Source organism: Marmota monax, unplaced genomic scaffold, assembly GCF_021218885.2.
Source record: "Marmota monax isolate L192 unplaced genomic scaffold, Marmota_monax_Labrador192_F-V1.1 WCK01_AAM20220418_F8-fsc00020, whole genome shotgun sequence".
Taxonomy (NCBI): domain Eukaryota; kingdom Metazoa; phylum Chordata; class Mammalia; order Rodentia; family Sciuridae; genus Marmota; species Marmota monax.
In genome coordinates this window covers 17,766,771-17,790,246 of record NW_026692912.1, presented here as the reverse complement: position 1 = coordinate 17,790,246, position 23,476 = coordinate 17,766,771, and the positions used below count along the sequence as shown (strand labels likewise).

The 23,476-nt window shown below is 37.5% G+C and overlaps 1 protein-coding gene across 5 annotated transcripts in view; it reads left to right on the top strand.

Moving 5' to 3' along the window:
- The window catches only part of Nr6a1 (nuclear receptor subfamily 6 group A member 1), a 211,325-nt gene that overhangs the window by 129,322 nt on the left and 58,527 nt on the right, over positions 1–23,476 (top strand). The window contains exon 1 of one of the 5 annotated variants that reach the window (XM_046451749.2): positions 19,022–19,535. The exons of the other annotated variants lie outside the window; for them this stretch is intronic. Coding sequence (XP_046307705.1) covers positions 19,520–19,535 — 16 coding nt within the window. The 5' untranslated portion in view covers positions 19,022–19,519. Of the gene's footprint in view, positions 1–19,021; positions 19,536–23,476 lie in introns of those variants that run through there. 5 annotated transcript variants of the gene reach the window in all.

The window sequence follows — 23,476 nt, the reverse complement described above, 5'->3', positions numbered from 1 at the left end:
GAATCCTGCCACCCACTACAGAGACAGACTTCTTACTTGGCCCACTGTAGAGAGAAACATTTCTGGACATTTAGAAGTGTCCTCTGCCTGATGCTGGGTTCATAGCCCACCCCAACCTTCATCTTTTGTTTTCTGTGGCAGTGGAGAAGGAGGTACTAAGGAACCCAGAACCCAGGTGTACTCTACCACTGAGCTATAGGAAAATATCAGTTAGTTGTGCCAAGATTTTCTTGCTCTTCCAGTTGCTTGCCTGGTGCTGGGACACCTGTAGAAATGGCAGCTCTTTTCATTTTTTATTTTGAGAGGGTCTGCTAAGTTTCCCACACTGGACTCCAACTTGTGATCCTTCTGCCTCAGCCTCTTCTGAGTAGCTGGGATTAACCATGTCCAGCTCATAATGCCCTTCTTATGATTCTGTAGTTTTATTTCATTTTTAGTTTTCTGAGGGATCCCAACAACCATTAGTTTATGGAATTGTTTTCTAAGCTTCATTTCTTTATCTCATTTTAAATTTGAACCTGCTTGAATTGTACATTCTGCCCTTTGTGAGAAGGTCAGTTAGCCCAAAAGCCAGGGTTGAGGTTAGTTTCCTGATTTTTTTCTCAGGTTTCCCAGGGCTTTTCTTGTTCTACTCAGAAACGCAAAATCCTGTCTGTGGTATGTGTGTCTGTATATTTCCTGATAAGCTTTATCTTCTGTAGGAACCCAAAACCTGAAAAATATGAGATTTGAAAAGAAAAATTTTAAGTATAGCGTAGGATTTATAATTTACTCAATTTACATGTTTTCTAGTTATTTTAAAGGCCTTTCACCTCGGAGAATGTAATTAGGTAAAATTGCCTCAATGTGCATCAGACACACAAACTGTTTGCATTAACAGTGTCAGAACCCTGATCTTTTCAACAGTCATCAATAGAAAATATCAAGGAAACTGCTGTTCTGCCTTCCGCAACCTTTCCCCCCATTTGGAAAGTGGGACTATATTGTTGACCCAAGTTAGTGTCAAAGATTCAGGATTTTCCACACAGAACCAGTTCTTTCCTGCTGCAGCTTTCTAAACTAGTCATTGTAGACTAGAGAAAGCTATGGGAAAATATTGGTTGGTTGTGCTAAGATTTTCTTGCTCTTGTAGTTGCTTTCCTAGTGCTAGGATACCTTTAGAGGTGGCAGGTGCAATGTAGCCTTTTATATTTAGCAAAATGATTATCAGAAATTAACCATCTTTCTTCCTTCTTTCCCCAAAATTGTGTGCAAAATGGTTTTAATTTTATTGTTATTTCTCCCAAGTTTTTTCTGTGTAAAATGAAGTGAAGAATACATTTAGAATGCATTTGATTATTTTTCATAGAAGTAAGAAGCTTTTATTGAATCCTATTGTGTGCTAAGCATTTTATGAGCTACTGAGAAGGAAATTTTATCTTGCTTTTCAGATTTGTATATCCACGACAATCTCACTTTTAGCCAGACTGTGTAAGGGAAAGAAAAAAAAATATGTCACATTTTTTAAGTGCACATTAATTAAAAAATTAAAGAATCAGTGAACTTTGGAGGGAAAAGCCCCTATCTGTAGAGTGTACACCTATAGTGTGATCAGTGTTTGATTATCCCTGAAATCATCAGTTCTCTAGTTGATATGCACTTAAGTTGCTTCCAGTTTTTTTCTTTTATAGATAGTGCTGCTATAAACATTCATGTACAAATCTTTGGACATATGTTCTTATTTCTCTTTATATATGTTTTAATTATAAAAATTACTTGTTTTGAAAAAATTTCAGCGGGCTGGGAATGTGATAAGAGGGCTTTTTGTACAAGGCCCTGGGTTCAATCCTAGCACCACAAACAAACAAAAAACTTTATATAAAAAAGTTCAATACTTGGTAAATCAAAGTCACATCCCTAATTCCTCTCCCTAGAGGTGGTGATGTTAATCATCCGAGTTCCTGAGCATTTGCTATATATCCATCCGACACTGTGTTGCTTTATTACAAAATTCACATATTTTTCAAATTCGTTAATTTCATTGTATTAATGAAGTGATTTTTATCATAATTCTTTAAAGTTGATTTTATTTATCTCCATTTATGGATGAGGAAACTGAAGTTTGAGGATTAAGTATAAAGTCACACTTTTAGTGAGGCAGAGCCAAAATTTGAACCTGGGTAGTCTGGTATTCTTATAGACTTTCCAAGTTTTTTCAAAAATTTATTTTAAAAAATTAAACTTATATTCTTTTATTCGGTAACTTGTATCATTTCACTTGTCTTAGACTGTTCTGTGATAAGGTTTATAAACCTATTTCATTAGTTTTAATGGCTTCATTAATGGATATGCCAAGATTTGTTTAATTCTCTTTTCTTCCCCACCCCTTTTGTTTTGGAGGACATGGATTGTTTCTATTCTATGTTGCAAACAGGGCCACAGTGAATATTTTTCTAACTTATGTCATTAATCTTATAGTGTAAAATTTTAGAAGTAGAATTTCCAGATGAAAGGGTTTATTTATTTGAATTTTGGTACCATTCTTCTCTTCCACAAATGGTGGCAAATAACTGCTCCCACATTACTACCCCCTTACCTCTGTAGTGCTGTATTATATATTTTTTTAATGTGGGCCATGATATAGATCATATAAATATTCCATAGAGAAGTTACTCTGTCAGAGAGAGACAGTGATGAACAACTGGTAAATCGACCATAGTTTCTAGCCTTTTGCTAGATAAGGATGTGGTGTTTCTGTAAGCTCTCAACAGCTGAAACATGGAAATAGCTCAAACTTTAGGTCGCATTACTTCAGGATGACTTACTTGGTTGATGACCTAACTCAAACACTGTTTGAGGCATTTCAACAATAGCTGTTTGCATTTTATTAGACTTGTAATCTAACTGCTCTGGGCTTTCAGCTCACTCACTACTCCTTATAGTATTCCTTCCTTGCCCCCAACTTGTTTAAAGCAAAGCTAAGGAGACAGGATGAGACTTTGGACATCTGTGGTAGGTGAGTATGCTTGCCCTTACCATTTTTACCTTCAACATAAACTGCCAAGGTAAGGCCAACAGGCTAATGCATCCTCTTTTAGTCTCCCCAGGAGTAGGGCTCCAGGTATTTCTGTTGCTGGTAAGATCCAAATTGATAAAGGTGAGGCATGGTCACTATGGCCAGTATACCAGTATATGTACTTGTTAGGGGAAGGTGAGTTTTCCGTCATGGTGCCAGTAAATGAATCAAGGATACATAGTGTTAGATGTTGCTAGTTTGAATAATCCATGTTGCTTTGCAAGAATGTAGGCCTGCCTTTATTCTTGGGAGCCATCCTTAGCATGCCTTGTGGACTTTGCCTTTGTCATCTGATCATTGCTTTCCTCCCCACTCCCAGACCTGATATCTACATCTGTTAATCTGGATAATGCTGCCCTCTCCTGGTCAGCTGAATGGGTCACAGCCATTTGGATGGATCTGACCACTATAGGAAATGACAAAGCTACATGGAGCCAGACTGATAAAAGCTTTCTGATATTTTCACTTCATAGTCTAGTCCTAAAACTTCTTCCTATGAAAAGAATTAATCTGGCATTAGAAAAAAATATAAGTACACAGACTTTCATTATAGCATTACATGTAATGATAATATCTGGGTATCCAGCACTAGCTAATTGTGTTTCTGTTCAGTGGAATGACTTACTGCTGCTAAAGTTGATAGTGTAAAAGATAACGGAATAATGAAAATACTTGTCACAAAACAGCAAGCAGGCATAATATACATGGAAATATATGTAGGGAAGTGCTAACCTCTGATCTTCAAAATGAGTTGTCAAAACTTGGTTGGTTTCCTTTGATGTTAGTATTGTTAGTAAACAACAGGGAGAAGGGGTCTACCTGAATGATTGTCTGATAGTCTAACTAAAATCCAGAATAAGTCTTGGAAGGTTTAAAAGTTTCCTATTTCCTCAGTCATCTGACTATTCCTCTTGATGTGTATTTAAGTTTTCTTTAGCTTTCTAATATTGTGACTAATGTTCAGAGATCATCCTCACACATTTATCTTTGTGAACACATATGAGTACTTCTGTACAATAGAGAATAGAAGTGGACTCTTGGGTCAAAGGGTGTGTGCACTTTAAATTTTGGTAGCTACTATATGTTGTTTTCCAGCTCTATGTGGTGGTGTACACCTATAATTCCAGCTCTGTATCAACCACCAATATTATATGAGCATACCTGTGTTAGTCAGCTTTTCATCATGGAAAAACAAAGGAAGAAAGATTTATTTTGGCTCAAGGTATTAGAGGTTTCATTCTGTGGTCAACAGGTCCATTGCTTTGGAACAGAGGTGAGGCAGAACATCATGACAGAAGGACCTGGTAGAACTGCTTACTTTATGGCAGCAGGAAAGCAGAGAGAAAGGGAAGGGCCCAAGAAACAAGATATACCTTTCCAGGGCTACTCCCAGTGACCTATCTCCTCCATTTTCCACCACCTCCCAATAATGCCATCAAATGATGAATTCATCAGTGGGTTAATCCATTAAGAGATCAGAGCCCTCATAATCCAGTCACTTCCCAAGAGCCTCATCTCTGAACACTGCCGCAATGGAGACCAAGTTCAGTACATGAGCCTTTGGGACATACAGATACAAACCATATCAAGTCCCATTTCTTCAAACCTTATTCAACACCAAAATATTCTCAGCATTTTGTTGTTGTTTTGTTCTGTTCCGGGTTTTTGTTTATTTTTTTGTGGGTTTTTTTTTTTTTTTTTTTTTTTTGCATCACTCTGATAAGAAATGGTTAATAATAGTTGCTTTATTTTGAGTTTTTATTGGTAACCTTTTCTTTATATCCACACTATTTTTTTTTATATTTAGTTTTTAGTTGGACACAATACCTTTATTTATTTTTATGTGGTGCTGAGGATTGAACCCAAGGCCTCGCACATGCTAGGCGAGCGCTCTACCGCTGACCCACAACCACAGGGCCCCCCCCCCCATTTATAATAGTGGTCTTTGCCTGGCCATTCTGTGTCCATTGTAGTTTTTTTCATCTTTTTTTTTTTTTTATTTTTTTACTAATTTGTAGGACTCTTTATGTTTTATAAATGTTAATACAGTCGGGTACAGTGGTGCATGCCTTTAATCCCAGCAGCTTGGGAGGATGAAGTTGGAGGATTTTGCAAATTCAAAGCCAGCCTCAGCAAACGTAAGGCACTAAGCAACTCAGTGAGACCCTGTCTCTAAATAAAATACAAAATAGGACTCAGGATGTGGCTTAGTGGTTGAGTGCCCCTGAGTTCAATCCCCAGTACCAAAAAAAACCCCAAACAAACAACAACAAAAAAATAAATGTTAATACATGTGTGTATGAGTATGTAATTCATTTCTGAAAAAGATGCCAGGTGTGGTGGTGTACACCTATAATTCCAGCAACTTGGGAGCCTGAGACAAGAGGGTTTCAAGTTTGAGACCAGCCTCAGCAGTTTAACAAGACCCTCAACAACTTGAGTGAGACCCCATTTTAAAAATAAAAATTAAAAAGGAGCTGGATGTAGCTCATTGGTAAAGCACCTCTGTGTTCAGTTCCCAGTATTCCCTCCTCCAAAAAAAAAAAAAAAAGAGCTTGTAGCTGAGCTACAAGCTGCTTATAAAATTTTGCATCCTTTGAAAACAAAAACTTCTTATGTTTCTAAAGAGTTTGTTAATTGCTTTGTGGAGGAATGAAGAATTGGAAGGGTGGGAGAATTAGAATTGTGGAATATTGGAATATTGTGTTGCTTATTTATAGCCTTTTCTGGTTTCCTGTGTCTGGCCTCTATGGAACTCACCATATACATTTTCTAGATTTGTAAAGCTGCTGTATGGGCCCTGTAATAGACCAGAATTTCACTTCTAGTTCATACTTGGCTCCCACTCCAGAATCCCACCTACAGGTGCCTGCCCTAGTTGCCTGCCAACAGTCTATCAAGTCACACTATTTAGCTGAGTATTGATTTTCAAATTATTGTTATTCTTATCCTGAAGCACTTGCTTGTAAAGAGCACCCAACCCATTTTCTTTTTGTTTTGTGTTTTAATAAGGACATTATAACTATGGAATTGTAACTATGGAATTATGTTCTATGCTATCTTTTTTAGGGTACATTCATCTGAGAAATTTCAGTGCTACATGATAAAGGATCCAAGCTCTCCCATGAATTAACTTCTTTCCTTCCATTTTCTTTAGCAATAATAGGATTGCACACAGGGCTTTGCACATGCTAGGTAAGTGCTCTATCACTGAATTATATACCCACCCATTTTTATTTTTTACTTTGAGACAGGTTCTCCCTAAGTTGTTTAGGGAAGTCTCAGACTTTAAATCAATCCTCTGCCTCAACCTCCCAAGTAGGATTATAGGCATTCATCACTGTGCAGGCTCAAGCTCTCCAATTTTCTATTAACTCGATCTGAACAGAGGTATTCAGTGGAATCCAAGTATCTTATTTGTGTGAAAAGTGAACCTAACCAGAACTGAGTAAACACCATTAAAAAGGCAATACCAGGCTTTGAATCCACAATTACATCATTAGGACCAAAAGGGCAAGTAAGATTGTAAAGAGCTGTTTTCCAAGAAGAGGCTCACATGGATTACCTTAATGCATCTGAGTGTCTCTTGCAAAGAAGATACTGGTGAATGGGAAAGTCTGCTCTGGGCAGAGTTGTAGAGGCCCTAAAAGCATCCAAGAGAAAGGGAAGTTCTCAGTGTGGTTGGCCACTTCATCAAGAAGGGGTTATGATGATATCATTAGTCATTTTTGTGCTAGTTTGCAAAGGGGATTTCTGTTAATGATGGTAGATTTTGTCTATGTCATGATAAGCCTGAGGCAGAGTGTACTTTTAGGATCTGTTCTCTCTGGTTCCTGACTTGCCTCTCTGGCTCCTACTGACTTTATCCATCTTTCATCCCACAAACTGACCATCACCACCTGTCTTAGTTCTAACATATGGATTGACTATGTCAAGTAACTAAACTGATAAATCAATCAGTACTTTTAGGAGAATACCTAAGAGACAGATGTTGAGAAATATATGAATGCTAATCAAGGTCATCAGGAAATAAATTCTCTAACCTAGAAAGTCTTCAATTCTGGCTGGGGAAAATAAGAATAAATTCTTATCCCTGAGTGAACCCTAGAGATTGTTCTGCTCCTTTTAAGTGCTTCTGTCCCCAGCTTTGGTTCGTTTTCTCTTAAAAGTGCACTGACAAGACCCTCACCAACTTGAGTGAAGACTTCAGAGGACCTATACAGATCTTGGTCATGATTTCTCCTCATAGCTTTCTTCCTCTAGTCCACTGCCTGTGAACTCAGCTGTTCTGATTTCCTGGACTCCCAACTCTTAATCCTTGATTCCAGAAGAATACTGAGCTCTTCCTTGTTTGTTTCTCTTTTGCCTCCTGAAGTCCAGTACCTGAAAATCAAGGTTTTATATACTTGGACTAGTTCTGTAGTTGTCCCAGTCAGGAGGCTGAATCTAGTCCATCATAACTCCATCTTGACTAGAGCTGCAGAAGTTCATTTTCATACTTTTGTGTACTCCTCCTCCCCTCCCCCTCCCCACCAGGAATTAAACCCAGGGTGCCTGCCACTGAGCTACCTGTTTTATTTTCTATTTTGAGACTAAGTCTCACTAAGTTGCCAAGGCTGAACTTGTAATCATCTTGCCTCAGCCTTCTGAGTTGCTGGGATTCCAGGCATGTGCCACCAAGCCCAACCATACATTTTTTTTTTTTTAGTTGTAGTTGGAAACAATATCTTTATTTATTTTTATGTGGTGCTGAGGATTGAACCCAATGCCTCACACATGTGAGGCAGGTGCTCTACCATTGAGCTACAGCCCCAGCCCCAGCCAGCCATACTTTTATATACCTTTAAGTATACTTTTATTTTCATAAAAGCTATCAAACCGATCTTTTTTTTTTACATTAACAATATGTTCTAAATTTCACCTCATTCTGTTAAAACTACATTTATTATATAGATTTAGTAGCTACCCCAGTTTTTTTTTTTTTAAGATGTATTTAGCCACAGTATACAGTGTTGCAATGAATGTCTTTTTATCTTGCACAAGTGTTCCTGTACAATACATTCCTAGAAGTGCTATTGCTGGATTAAATGGTATGCTTACTTTAAAGGTTAGACTTGGTTTTAATAAATATACCAAAAATTGTCCCTCAGTGTTGTACCAGTTTATAGAATGAGTATGTGAGGGAAGATTCTAAAAACTAATCCTATAAGCTCCTACTTTGCATTGATACTAATAGGATATATAGGAGAATTTGCCTATCCCATAGTACAATTGGATTTTTATTATTATTTTTTCACCAGTACGGGAAATTGAACTGAACACCTTGCACGTGCTAGGCTATCACTGAGGCTATACCCTGAGCCTATAATAGGATAATTTTTTTTTTTTAAATTCTGCTCCCCTCAGATTTATTTATTTATTTATTGGTGGTGCTGGGGATTGAATCCAGGGCCTTGTGCATGCACTCTACCAGCTGAGCTACATCCCTATCCCCTGTAATGGGATAGTTTTTAAGGGTATGCTGTCTTGGCAGGCAAATTCTGAAGGCCGGTATGATTTACAACTGATATATCTACTAATCCAGTTAAGCAAGTCAGAGGAAGGGATAATCTGTGAAGTTCCTTTGCATAGTATCCAGATGTGAGCTCTCTTTACCCATATCCCTGAGACCATTTTCTTTTTCTGCAGTGCCATTTAAGTCTTGCAGAGATGCTCGGCTTTCTGTCCAGGCAGCATTATCAAGAAGATATCTTGGACAAGTCTCAGGAAAGTAATTTGTGGAAGTCATTTGTCCCTCAGGCCTGAAATTGGTTTGTTCTTTCGCTGCTTGCCACACCCCAGTTTGGCGGAATCCAGGATGAGGTCTTTGGAGAGGGGCTGCAGAAATTACACCTTTTGTTCAAAGTGAAGGTCTGTTCCCACGAATCTGAAAGGACTATGAGAGTAAGGTGCAGGAGAGAGGAATGGTTCCAAGTGCCCAATGGAACCATCCTCCTTACCTGACATCTGATTTTAATTCCTGTTTAGCTTTATCTGGAAGCCTTATCATAATTATTACTTGTAGAAGATGATATTCATAACAGTAATGCTCTGGATTGCAAAAACTGAGCAGTATAGCTTCAGCTTATCTATCACTTCATCTGGGAAGCCCCTCCAGATTTTTTTTTTAAATCCATCAAATAATCAAATATATATTAAACATCAAGAGCACAGTGCTTAGGATTGGAGCTGTAGCTCAGTGGTAGAGTATCTGCCTAATGTGCATGAGGCCCTGGGTTCGACCCCTAGTACTCCCTGTACACATTCACAAAAGAACAAAGTGATGAGCTGCTCCCACAGGGCCAGCTAAGACCTCCTCTCAGCACACCTTGTTTTTTTTCCCCCCACTTCTAAGATATATGATATTGTCTCTCCCACTATCAAGGACAGGATCTTGACTCAATCGTCTTGACTCACCCATCTCCAGCTTGACACAGAATAGAAATTGCTTGATATTGGTCTGCTCTGAATATTGAATTCCATGTCTCCAATTCTGGACAAACAAAGGAAAGTTGTCTTTGATGGTGATTTGGGTAGACCTCTGTTCCCCACTTCCCAGATGTCTGAGTAAGCATTTTATCTTTATAGTAGGCTTGAGGACAGAGATTCTACTTGAGAACTTGAGTCACATGCCTGAGAATAAGGAGAACAGTAACTGTTGTTAGATTTGTCATGCCCATGATAGATTCTTAGTATTGTGATCACATACATTCTCAACCAAAATGGCCTGATCCTAGGGTTTTTGCTTTTGTTTGGTAAGGAAAGTGAGGCTCAGAGAGATGAAGAAACTAAAAATTTCTATTGTGAGACCCAGAATATGTTTAACTCCATACTGCCTTCCTCTTTCCATAGTAAGTTTAAAGAAAAGCTAAACTATTAGATGGATTAGAAAGAAGATATTCTCAAAAGGGCACTCTAACCTGAGGTTCAGAGAGGAAAGTTATTTGGGGTCAAAAGCACCTCTCCCCTCATGTTGGTATTGGTTTCTTTGAAATGTTCAATGAGAGTTGAAGTAATTTCTGTAGTCTTATTCCCCGCAAAATGGCAAGTTTTTTTTCCCCCCAACTCTTTTATCTAGCTTGCTTGCTTTCTCTCTCCCTGGTTCCTTTCCCTCCTCACCTTCTCCCACTCCGTCCCAGGGCCTCATGCCTCGTAGACAGGTTCTCTACCACTGAGCTATACCCCTAACCCTGACTTGTTTAATTTTGAGATAGGGTCTTGCTAAGTTGCCCAGGCTGGCCTTGAACTTATGAACCTCCTGCCCAGCTTTATTAGGTTTCTTGTGCATTATTGATCCTGTGCTCTCTCACAGAATAGTATCCTAAATCACCAGCTACTGTCAGCAAGGTAAACCACATGCTCAGGGTGCTGCTGCCTTATGTCCTCCACAGAAAAGTTTAATGAGAAATAGCCTAATTATGAGATGGGCACTCACATAAATTTGGTATACTTTTTTTGGTGGGCATGTTTGCAATGCCATTGAAAATTTTAAATGTGCACATTGATTTAGCTATCCATCTTTGGCAAATATGTCCTAAGAAACTAATCAGAGTTAGTCAAATATTAAGTTAATATAAAATAGTTAAGATTCTTTGTCTTTTAAAATATTTAAAAATTTAGAGTAGCTCAAATGTCCAATAAAAAAGTATTGTTATACAACACCGATTAATGAAATACTTTGCAATTGAATATAATCTCATATTTAATATAACGTGCAATGTAAAATACATTATACATGTATAATACATTATACATTGAATAATACATTATACAATTGTATAAAAAGATCATACAAGTTTATATAATGTTAAATATTATACTGAGTGTAAAAGGAGAGAAACTATTGTTTTGTTTTGTTTTTCATTTTTGAGTACCAGGGATTGAACTCATGGGTACTCAACCACTGAGCCATATCCCCAGCCATATTTTGTGTTTTATTTAGAGACAGGGTCTGACTTGCTTAGCGCCTCTCTGTTGCTGGAGCTGGCTTTGAACTCTTGATTCTCCTGTCTTAGCCTCCCCAGCCTCTGGGATTATAGGCATGTGCCACCATGCCTGGCAATATATTCCAGTTTTATAAAATATAAAAAAGTATATGCACCCACAGGGTAAAATAAAGATAAATATACTAAACTGTAAAAAATGTTACTTGTATTAGGATTAAAAGTGGTTTTTCTTGTTTATACTTTTTTGTTTTCTGAGTTTTTTCACTTGCTGAACAGGTATTATTTTATAAGAAATGTTGTCCTAAATAATATTAACTGTTAACAAGATTGAATGCCAGATGTTATATTGAACATCTATTCTGGTTCTTGCAGAGACTCTGGAGTAGATAATGCTAACAATCTATTTTTACAGATGAAGAAATTGAGATAGAAGTTATGTAGTTTACCTACAGTCATATAGCTAATAAATTTGTAGAATCCAAAATTGGAATCTAGAATTTACCCTAGAACTAATGCCTGCATAAAACCTCTTTTGTTCTGTCTTTCTATTTTTTTTAAATTTTTTTAATATTTATTTTTTAGTTTTTGGCAGACACAACATCTTGTATGTGGTGCTGAGGATCGAACCCAGGCCACACGCGTGCCAGGCAAGCGCGCTACCGCTTGAGCCACATCCCCAGCCCCTGTCTTTCTATTAAAGAAAAAGATATTCTGTGCATGAGAGAGTTGGGGCACTACAGGTTTATTGGCCCTTGTATTGGAGTGCACATCCCAATCCTCTAATAACTCTGTTCCCTTTACTCAACATGTTAAAGATCAGGCTGGCAAAACCTGAATTCCAAAGCCCTGGTTTGGACAGTATTTCAGGATTTACCAGAGAGGGAAGTGAATGAATGCATACATGGAGACAGTAGATAAAAGGAAAGTAGCAGAGGAGGAAGCCTCAACTTCCTAAGTAGTGGGTGGTAGGTTGACTCTATTGGTAGTAATGTACTCAAAGCCTGTGAGGTAAGACAGGCTGCTGGTGGGGTAATGAGATGCAAACCAAGTGGTACTGGAGTTTGCTAAATTCTCACATGATTGTTATGGTGTGTTGAAGATAATTTTAGTTACTTTGAGCTGTGTACTTGTTTAATCAAAAACCCTGGAGAGTAGCTATTCCCATTTAAAAGATGTGAAATGTGAGACCAGAGAATTGAAGTCCTTGGATGATGACGACAAAGGTGATTATACCTTGTTTTCCCACCAAGCGCAAGCTGAATATTTCTGTCCTGGTGAAATAGTAAAAAATTACCTTAAAAAAAAAAAAAATGAGACGCCTTGCCCAAGTTTACAAAACTAGAGCATACTGTGCAGCTGATATTTGATTCAAGATTTCTCTGACTCTAAAGCAAGTAGTTAATTCTAGGCCACCTCTTATTTTGGTTAGTTGGTTTTGTAAAATAATGGACTTCTTAGCCTTTTTTTTTTCTTTTTCTTTTTTAAAATCCATCAAACATGGGCTGGGGATGTGGCTCAAGCGGTAGCGCGCTCGCCTGGCATGCATGCGGCCCGGGTTTGATCCTCAGCACCACATACAAACAAAGATGTTGTGTCTGCCGAAAAACTAAAAAAAAAAAAAAAAAAAATTAAAATATTCTCTCTCTCTCTCTCTAAAAAAAAAAAAAAAATCCATCAAACATGAAACAAGTACTTATTTGTGTTTGATTCTGTGGTAGGCACCAGGAATACAGAGACAAATCAGCTCTTGCCCCATTCTTGGAATATTCACATACCCATGGGTGGACAGGTACACAAAGGGATGAAACTATGAAAATTGACAGGATTGGAACTTTTAGAGCAGGGAAGAATTGAGGAAGATTTCTTGGAGATTTGATTCCTGAATTAGATGAGAATTAAATGATTCATGGAAACTAGTCAGGCTGAAGGAACAGTACATGCAAAGGTACATTTTGGAAACTGCAAATAGTTGTTGAGAACATAGGGAATATGAGAAGGGAGAAGTTGACAAAGAGATTCAATCTGAAAGGCCTTTGGGAGCTTGAAAGATGCTTTATTCTGAAGGCAGTGAAAGATTTTAAGCAGGAGTATCATGGTTTTATTTGAGGTGTGGAAAACAACCAGGCAACAGAATGGGTTGGGAAGTGGGTATTGTGGAAGAAAGAGAAGTGGCAGGAAAAAATAGGAGTTAGCAAGACCTCTTCAAGGAAGTCAGATAGATGGGAGATAATGGTGGCCAAGGCTATGGGAGTGGAGATAGAAACAAACAGATGAATTCAAGAATATTCATTTTATTTTTTTATAAAGCAAACTTAGAAATATAAAAAAATAATATAATAAACCCATGTATACCTGGGCTTAACTATCATCCAGTGAATAATTCTGCCTTGCCTGTACCTTTACCCATTTTCTCCTCTTTGATGTTATTTTGAAGGAGTCTTAGATATATTTTATCCATTAGTATTCTTGTCTGTATTCATAAAGACTTTTTTTAAATCCGTGGATTTTTACTTTCTAATGTAATGCAAATTAAATAAGAATTTACATTAAATTTGTCTTGTTGTCTTGTCGAATTTGCCACAGCCCAGATTTTGTGGATTATATCCTTGTGATATAGGTAAATGTTTAAGAATTTTTTAATGAAAATACTAATTAATATATGTATTTTTGTGAATATTTTAGGGATTCGGGCAACATGGAAGGAGGATCTGATTTGACTGTCTGATCTGAGAGCTGAGAGAATGGAGACTTAGAATATTTCCCAGTGGAGGTGATATTGAAATTGAGTCCAGAAAGATGAATAAGTGGGAGAAAAAGCTATAAGGAACAAGTTAGATGAGTCACTCTAGGTAATGGAATAGTAGCATATTTGCACACACGGTTCTGTGTGGCTGGAAAGATAGGTAATATGAGGAGTACTTGGAGATGTGGCTGGAGAGGTCAACAGGAGCTGGATTGTAAAGGGCTTTGGAAGTTTGGACCTTTCTACCACAGGTGCCTGGGAACCATTGACAGGACTCAGGGCTAAGAAATGCCATAGTCATTGGGGGTGGGGTGGGGTCATCTTGTATTTTATAGGCCCTTCACACAGAGCAGGAGCCCTTTGCTATCTCATTTGACTTTGTCTCAGGTCAGGTAAATGAACTCAAATGAAATAATCTGAGAAATAAGGACTGAGGCCAGACTGCCTGGAAACTACCTGGTGGTTTTCCTTTTCAGCACCACCGAAGGAGCAAGACCACCCATTTGCCCTGCCCCCAATTTGGGACTGGCTTTTTTTATTTTTTTACTACTTTGATCTTTTTTACTTCAGGTGTACATATTGCCTAAGAGCAGCTTGATCTCTTGCTAGAGCCAGAGCTACAGTATTTATTTGCATTAATCTCTGGGCTAATCTGTCCTCTGAAAAAGGTAAACAGGCAAGGCAAGGTACCATATAGATGAATGAGTTCAACTTGTTCATATATCTCATGAGGCAAAATAATTAACTGCATTTATAAGTTTGTATGCCATTTACATGTCATGTTTCTTTTCTTTTAATTCAAAAGGAACTAATTTATTCATACTATAATATCTGTTCTTTTTAAAAAATACTTTTTAATTGTAGATGGACACAGTACCTTTATTTTATTTATTTATTTTTATGTGGTGCTGAGGATCAAACCCAGTGCCTCTCATGTACTAGGCAGTGCTCTACCACTGAGCTACAACCCCAGCCCATAATATCTGCTCTTGATTGATACTTAAAATTTCCTATGTAAAATCTTGACTGGGGAAGTGTGAAGTTTTTTTTTTTTTTTTTTTTTTTAATGAAAGAAAGCTTATCTTTTCTAGATTCCTCATTTTGCTGGTGGAAACTTTTCTATACTTCACCAATATTTAAATTTCTTTGTTATTTTTTTCTGAAAAATGTTTTTACAATTGATTTGTTCAGTCAAGACTCAAACGAGGTACAAATATTGCACATGATTGTTATTATATGAAGCTATTTAAAAATACCTATAGTCTTTTCTTCTACTATCATGTTACTCTTCTTCATACAGAATTAAGTTCTGATTTCATAGCCTAGGAATTACACAATCTTTTGGGACCTTCTCTGTTCTACCTATTTCCTTTATGTCCTGAAATTGCCTTTCTTGTTTACTTATGGAACTCAAAGGCTTAACTTATTGGCAGCCCACTCTGATCTAACAAATAATTTTTTCATATGTGTTTCCCTAACACTTTCCATACCCAATTCTGTTACAGAACTCATAACATCTTATTGTAATTTAGTGTGGTTATTGTATTTGCATTACAAGTGGGTTAGTATGGAATGGTGGGAAATGAAGCTAGAAAGGACAGTAGATGAGTACCTCTAGAGCAAGGATCACATAATAGTCATTTATGTCACTCATAGCCAGCATAGTACCTACCTTCTAGGACACACTCAATGAGTCTTTATAGAATTGAATGAAAAACTCATTTCTGGAATATTTTATTCCAACTTTTTTGAGTGTTTTAGATGGCATAACGGTGGAACATCTAACTGTGTTCTTTGTCGCTCCTGTTCTTTTTCTGCACTCAAGAGGTTTGCTTTTTAGTCCTGGATAGAATGGACTTAATCTGACTGTGATTTCATTATTATTGTTTAGTTGAATTAAACTCTTTCCCTCCCGTAGGGAATGTCTGTATCAAAGATCTAACAGATGAGAACCGGAGACCTTGGGCCCTTTTTCTGTTTTGTTTTGATTTTGTTTTAACCTTTGCAAAGTTTATAAGAAATTTAAAACATTTTCTGCCTATTTCTGATTTTCTGAAATGGATAGAGGTCCCTCTCCATTAGAGTGGTCACATGGCTTTCACTTTGTGTAGACTTTAATCAGAAGCTTCTTAAAAACAAATAATTACATGATCTTGTGGCCACTAGAATTGCTATCTTTTGTTTTATGTTGAAGGACTAAATTTATATTACATTTCGATGTGCCTTTCAACTTCAGAATCTGCAGTCCTCTTTGAAAGCTGCCATTTGAATAAACAATTTGATGGGAAATAGTGTCAAATAGAGCATTTAATTTTATTTTTAATTTTTTTTTTTTAGTTGTTGACAGACCTTTATTTTATTCACTTATTTATATGTGGTGTTGAGAATCGAACCCAGTGTGCTCTACCACTGAGCCACAACCCCAGCCCCAAAATAGAACATTTTAAAATGGGGCTTTCTTTACCTTTTTGTATCCCAGACTTGTGGCAGAATGGATATTTGGATTTCTTCTCAGTTGGTCTGATGATTCCTGCCTCTTCCTTTCTTTGGACCTCAGTTTTTCTGTCTTGAAGATGAAATGGAACCAGAGTCTTTATAGTTTGGACTAACACAGATGAGTGATATACAGTTTTGTTCATTTGCTCTTTTTATCCTACAAAGCTAATATTAGCAAGTAGAAAATGTTGCTGATTTATTTTTTTCTCCCCTTCCCCTCATGGATTCCAGAAGTCCTTTTAATCTTCTTCTTCTTCTTTTTTTGGTACCAGGATTGAACTCAGGGACACTCGACCACTGGGCCACATCCTGGCCCTATTTTGTATTTTTTTATTTAGAGACAGGGTCTCACTAAGTTGCTTAGTTTAGTGCCTCACTGTTGCTGAGGCTGGCTTTGTATTTTTTTTTTTTAAGAGAGAGAGAATTTTAATATTTATTCTTTAGTTTTCGGCAGACTCAACATCTTTGTTTGTACGTGGTGCTGAGGATCGAAGCTGGGCCGCACGCATGCCAGGCGAGCCTGCTACCGCTTGAGCCACATCCCCAGCCCCTGGCTTTGAACTCTAGATCCTCCTATCTTAGTCTCCTGAGCCACTGGGATTACAGATGTGCACTACTGCACCCAGCTCTTTTTAATCTTCTTAAATGATTTTCCTTCTCTGCAGTTGTTTTTAATGATCTTACTGGGAGCCTTGGGCAAGATTTAGTTTTTCTTTTGCATTCACATTGGCAGTAAAGTCATGTTCACTCCTCTTAACACCCTTCCTCCCAGTAGTTTCTATATAAAGCACTCTCGAAAACAAACAAAAACATGTGGGACTGAGAATACTGAAGAAATATGCTCTATATCCAAAACAGACTTACCTGTCTTCTCTACCACCACCACAACCACCATCCCCCGCCCTTGCCAAGTATTGGAGATTTAACCCAGGGCCTCACAATGCAAGGCAAGCACTCTACCACTGAGTTACACCCCCAGCTCTTATTTTATTTATTAATTTCAGTACTGGAGATTGAACCTAGGGGTACTTTACCACTGAGCTACATCTGTAGCCTTTTTTATTTTGAGACAGGGTTTCACTAAATTGCTGAGGGTTTCACTTAAATTTGGTTGGCCTCAAACTTGTGATCCTCCTGCCTCAGCCTCCTGAGTTGCTGGGATTACAGGTGTGGGCCACCACACTGGGATCTAATTAATTTGAAATAAGGTCTTCCTAAATTGCCCAAGCTGGCCTCAAACTTTTGATCCTCTCTTTTAGCCTCTCAAATAACTGTAATTACAGGTGTATACCACTGTGCTCTGCTAATAATTAACTATTTCTTCAAACTATGTTAAAAATTTGCTTTTAGGCTTATGGGTGTGTGAAGGGTTATTAGGAAACCCTACCATTAAAAATCAAAGTCTCTGCTTCAGTCTTCCTACAGGGAGCCAGGCTGATAGCCTTCTATTTAATCTTTTCCTCCTAAAGTTAATGCAGTAAAGAACAGAGGCTTCTTATGACACTTCTGTTGTACACAGGTACCAAGTTCAGATAAACTTCAGGAAGACAGAGCATTGCCCTTTGAAAATAAGTGTCCAATTGAAAAGCTTTTTTAATTTTTAAATTTTATTTTATTGGTTGAAAGCTGTTTATAAGTAGACATTCCTCTTCAGTCTCTCACCCATTTTAGTCAATTTGCTAAAATTATTCAAGAGCTATTTTAGGTTCCACAGGGACTGAGAAGAAAATCTTTGTTAATCTCTTGTTAGCATGGATGCAAGAAAGCTGGTAGATTTTGTGTGCTTGTGTTGTAAGATGTGGTGGCAGTGGCAGAACATTTATTTTTAGACAAATTATAGCCTTTTCTCCTTTTTAGAACCATTGTTCACATTCTTTCTAGGACCTACTTTGTAAGGTGATACTAATGTTCTCTGTTGATTAGGAATGTCCTCTAGTAATGATGATTCCACTACTACCCCAGTAGAGTCTCCCTTTTTTCTGAAACTGCTGTAAATGTACCTGGTCTTTAAGTTACTCCCAAATCTTAACTAGAGAGGAAGGGAAATTTCATAAAATGAATTACTTTGCACAGTTAAAAAGTGTTTATCCTTAGGAATCAGTCACTTCTTTTTGGGCTGTTCTACCTTCTCAGTAGCCTCCTCCTGCCGCCCCCCGACCAGGTAGAAATCTAACCAGGGCCTTAAACATGAAGCTTGTCCTTTTTGTGTGTACTCTGATATCTGAAAGGATAGCTGAAGGTTTCACATCATAGATCATTAGCATATAGCTCAGATTTGCTAGCCTCTCACTCTGTGCCAAGAACATATGAGTTTGCGTGTTGCTGGCATGGTTCATGAAGCAGGGAGGCTGTAGTGTGATGATGGAAATCACTTAAGATCCTAGGAGTTTTAGAGGAATGAAGCAAGAAGCTTACTTTAAAAATGTAACCTCTTGGCTAGAGGCAAGGGATGAAATTTCTAAACCTTTGCTTTATAAAAGGATTTTGCAGACCTAGTTTTCTTTCTTCCATATTCTTTCAGACTAGTGTGTATAACCAGGGCATGGAATAAAGTTAAAGGGAGCCCTACAAACAACTTAATAGTCCCTCATTTTAATTTTCTCAGAAACATTGCCTTGTCATTGTTTATTATAATGACAAAAAAAAAGAATTCACTCCCACCCCCACACAAAAAGGACAACAACAACAATCCCCCCTCCCCCTTCACCCCGCCCCCATTTAACACTGTTTTTGTTTTGTCATTTATTTGGGTCAAAGTAAAACCTTTAGAGCTAAAACGCTCTAAATTTTCTAATCCATCATATAGAAGAATATAGACTAGCTTTTGAAAAAAAGACAGCCCCCCCCACTGGACTTCTTAAATTTAGTCCTTCTAAAATGCTGCCTTTAATTTTAGGATCTCAGTTTAAGACTAGAAGAATATTTCCCTTAAATGTTTCCATGTTCATTTTCAGAGATGTGCAAAGCTGTATTGTTAACTAAAGAAAATAAGTCTATCAGTTCCACTTAGATAACCTTTGGTAATAAACGAACTCCATACACATTGTGACCTTAGAGCCTGAACTTTGTAATCACATGACCAGCTTGTAAACTGACCTGTGAGGATGACTGTCGTAGTCCAGCTTAGAGAAAGAAATTGACCAAGTGTCGGAAGGGTGGTCATCAAGCTGGACTTGTCCTGTAATCTCTGTTTCTTCATGGCTGCAATAGAACTTCTCAGCAGACTCCGAGAAGCATGAAATGGAGACATGGGAAGGTAAGGGCTGATTAAGTCTGGGGCCCAAATCTAAGGTTTAGAAATTTTCTTTGAAGGTTTAGATCAAATAGTAGCTTTGAGGGGGAAGGGAGGCAAGTCTACAGACAACTGTTTTTTTGTATCTTGGCAGAATTTAGCCAATAAGTTTTCATTACATAGCTATTAGCTGTAAATGTTTTGTAATACAGGAAAGAACTGATGGAGAACTATAGTGAGTTGATTGTTGTAGTTGATGTTTTTAAGGAGAAAAGGGAGGGGTGATGGATTTAAATTTTATAGTGAAAAAAAAAATTTACACTTCACATTCCAGTACATAGTAAAATTACATTTTAAAAATTGTTTACCTCTTGACAGAATTTGTTTATATTTTAAATTCTTTAATCCGATTTACCATCTGCCAAAGCCTTATTTAGTACTGTTAATTATAGATAGAATTGGGGTCATGAGGCCATTGATAAGGCAACCTCATCCTCTTTGGGGGAACTTTAGATGCTTTATGGTTTGGGGTATAAGACTAAACCATTGCCAATTTCTTTTTTAAAGGTTTTTTTAATGGGTATTTTGTATGTATATGCAGTTAATAGTTACTGGATAGCATTATACTTTCTTTATTTGGGGTAGACTGCTACTTAAGTGAGAAACCCCAGTGTTCCATAACTTTATTATTTGGACCAGGAAAGAAATGTATAGCCATAGAAACAACTCAAAGATTAGTCTTAGCATTAAGGGTTCACTGTGTTTATTAAGTACGGAGTCTAAGAGATTACGGAGTTTGAATTCTTACAAGCAGGACTGCTGAGCTGTAGCCGGAAGAGTTCTCACTCTTTGAAGCAGTTGATGAATTCCTAGGAATGGCACTAACCCTATGAAATCATCCTGGGAAAGCTTCCCTGCCTCTTGCAGCATGGCTAACATCTGCCATAGGCAGCTTTGCAGTTTCATTCTCACTCTGGGGATGCACAAACCAGGGGCTGGGACTCCCCTCATAATAGCATTCTTCTTTATAGTGCTGTCTTGCTCTCTTCCTTATATGTTGTTCTCCAGCTTCTTACATGCCAGAATTACTTCATTGGTTTTTATTGTGAGTTAGTAGAAGCAAAGAATAGAAATTACCAATTACGAGTAAGATCTGTTAGTTTTATCTTGAACAGCTTCCTCTCCTTTGCTTTTTGTGTACTAGCTTCCAGAAAGTAGTAGTTTAAGAGGTAAGATTTTCTTTGGCTCCATTGGACAAGAATTTAAGAAATGGGCAGAGGCACCAGAATGTTGGTTACATGAGTTTAGAAGTAGCAACTCTGTAGAGTTTCAATGTTTTTCAACTAGTTTGAACTTCTCAGTGGTTCTTGTCTGCCAGCTCTGAGAGAAGAAAAGGATTTATACGGAAAAATTTCCCCTAGTGCATTTTTTATTAACTGTTAAATCTTCCATTTTTTTTAACTTTCAATGGCAGAAAATAACTTAGAGCTCCAAAACAAGAACCTTCATAAAACAAGAAAGTGAATTTAAAAATTTTCACCTGAATCTTCCATACAAAATTCTAGTAAAGCAAAATGAATTAACCCAGCTGAATGAGGGAAGCTTAAAAACAAAATCAACTGCTTACAAAAGAGGTCAGTGAAAATGCTACTGTAAAAAAAAGCATTGCCTGGTTTTAGATATTGGGCCCTTGTCCATTTAAATTAACCTTTGTCACAGCTGGGCATACAAATGTTTTGTTTTAGTTCACAGAGGGTTAACTCTATTCAAGCTTTCACTGTGGCCAGCCTGATCTGTGGAGTCATACAATCTGGTCTTTCAGCCTGGCCAGTCGCTAGGCAGGAAGTCTTATTTCTTAAGCTATCTTTCAGAATGGGGGGTTGGGATTTGGAGAAAGGTGGGGGAAGGGCCTTGGAGCATCTGTAAGGATCAATAACAGAGGGAGAGAGCTGCAAGAGAGGCCATTGTGCACACTTCAAGATAGATGCAGCCCTTGTGCACGGCCCCTGCCTGGCAGGACAGACACCTAAAACCAAAACAATGCCATGGAATGAATTCCCTGTGAAAATTAGATTGCTCTTTAAAGGAGAAAAAATAACTTAAGTGCCCTTTCAACATTTGGGAATATTCTCATTCATCAGCTTGCAAAGATTAGGCAACCCCCACCAGAAATAACTCCAAATTGATTTTTAAATGCCTTTTGTCCTCATGCTAATACTGTATTGAATTGGAGAGGGTGATCATTTTGGTCTTGGTTACATGCATCAAAGCATTGAGTAATCTTTTATTCTTTCTCCTCTTTATTCCCTTCATCCCTTCCTTCTTTTTTTCTTTATTCTAATGTTTGCTTTACTCTATTGGTTTTGGAGGTATCATTAAGGGAATGAAAAAACCCAAGATTTAGTTAGGATTCCAGTAAGACATGTGTGAAATCCCTCCCCCAACAGCTGGTATTGGCTCTCAAAACTTCAACTAAGCTAAACAGATGCTCTTAGTGTGTTATTTTGAGGTCATTTAAACCAGACTTGTTGAAGGAATCTACAAAAACCTTAGGTCTTATTTAAAAATGCACTGAAGTTGTGATATGACACATATTAATGCATATTATTTGGGTTTTAAACAAAAATACCTGAAGTTTGGGAAAGTGAGCGTTCTGCTACTGAGATTGTGATTTTTGAAGTACCATCAAATTTGTTGTTCTTTTACTGCAGTCCAGATTTTCATTTTTTAACTTTTCCTTTCCCAAGTTTTTCAACTTTCCTATTCCCAAACCCAGCTATAATATTCCTTTCTTAGTGTATGTATTCTTTTCCAGAGGAGTAAGACAATAATTCGGTAGGGACTTTTGGAGTAATGGAGTCCATTGCTGCCTCTCTTCCTCTAAACCACCAAAGTATTGGTGACATCTGATGGTGAGAGCCAAGAAAAGTGGAATCATAAACAGCCTTCCAATTCAATAAATCTTCCAGGGATAAATGTAATAAGCCAACTGGGGGGCCATAATCTGACTTGCAGACATACAAGTGGAATAAGAGGTAGGAAGAAGGAAGGCATGCATTTGAAATAAGCAGCAGGTTTAATTTAGTTTAGACTCCTTGAGTTAAGACTTGACATATTCTGGACACTTTTTTGATCCTAGGGCAAATATTTCACAGATCATCTGGATATTTTAAATTCATCTCTAATTCATATTTTTTTTTCCTGGGGAAAATGATGTAACAAAATCTGATATAATCACCACAAATAAATAGTGCCTTCTTTATACCATTGTTTCTGACTCTCTGATATATTATAATTCTGCATTAATATTTAAACCAAAGGATCAGTTCTTTTATTGGGCATTTTCCAGGGACATATAAATATTGCTAACAAAACTTGGAAATTCAGTTACCATTTACATTGTATTAAAATGGGGTATGAAACCTACCATGACCCTTTTGAACAATGTGGTCTTTAATGTGTATTAGGGGGAGGGCCTAGTGAAGGAAAAGCCATAAAAGTCTTCAGGGTTCAAGATGAGGTTGGGATTTTGGCCTATTGCTTTTGTCATTTTCACACACAAACATCACTGCAATCATGTTTGATTTAGCATCCTTAATACAATGAGGTGGAAGAACAAAAGGATACCAGAGGCATAAGTATGGAAGCCAGTCTCCCACCTCCAATTTTTTTCAGGTCAATTTTTTTCTCTGTTCTCCTGCTACTGAGGAAATTAATCATTTTGCAAGAATCTTCTTTTTGCATGCCTCAGTTTGCTTGTGTAATTGAAAAACATCCACATCTCAAATTTATTTTTTAGTCACATAAAAAGTTATTTCCCCCAAACTTGGCAAAATCCATAATTACAGGAAAAAATGCATCTACTCATATTTCAAGGTTGAGGGTTTGGGGGCGGTCCCAGTGCCCAGCTGTTTTGCATATTTTGAAAAGCATGAGAAATGTAAAGGTCATTGCTAACTCTAAAG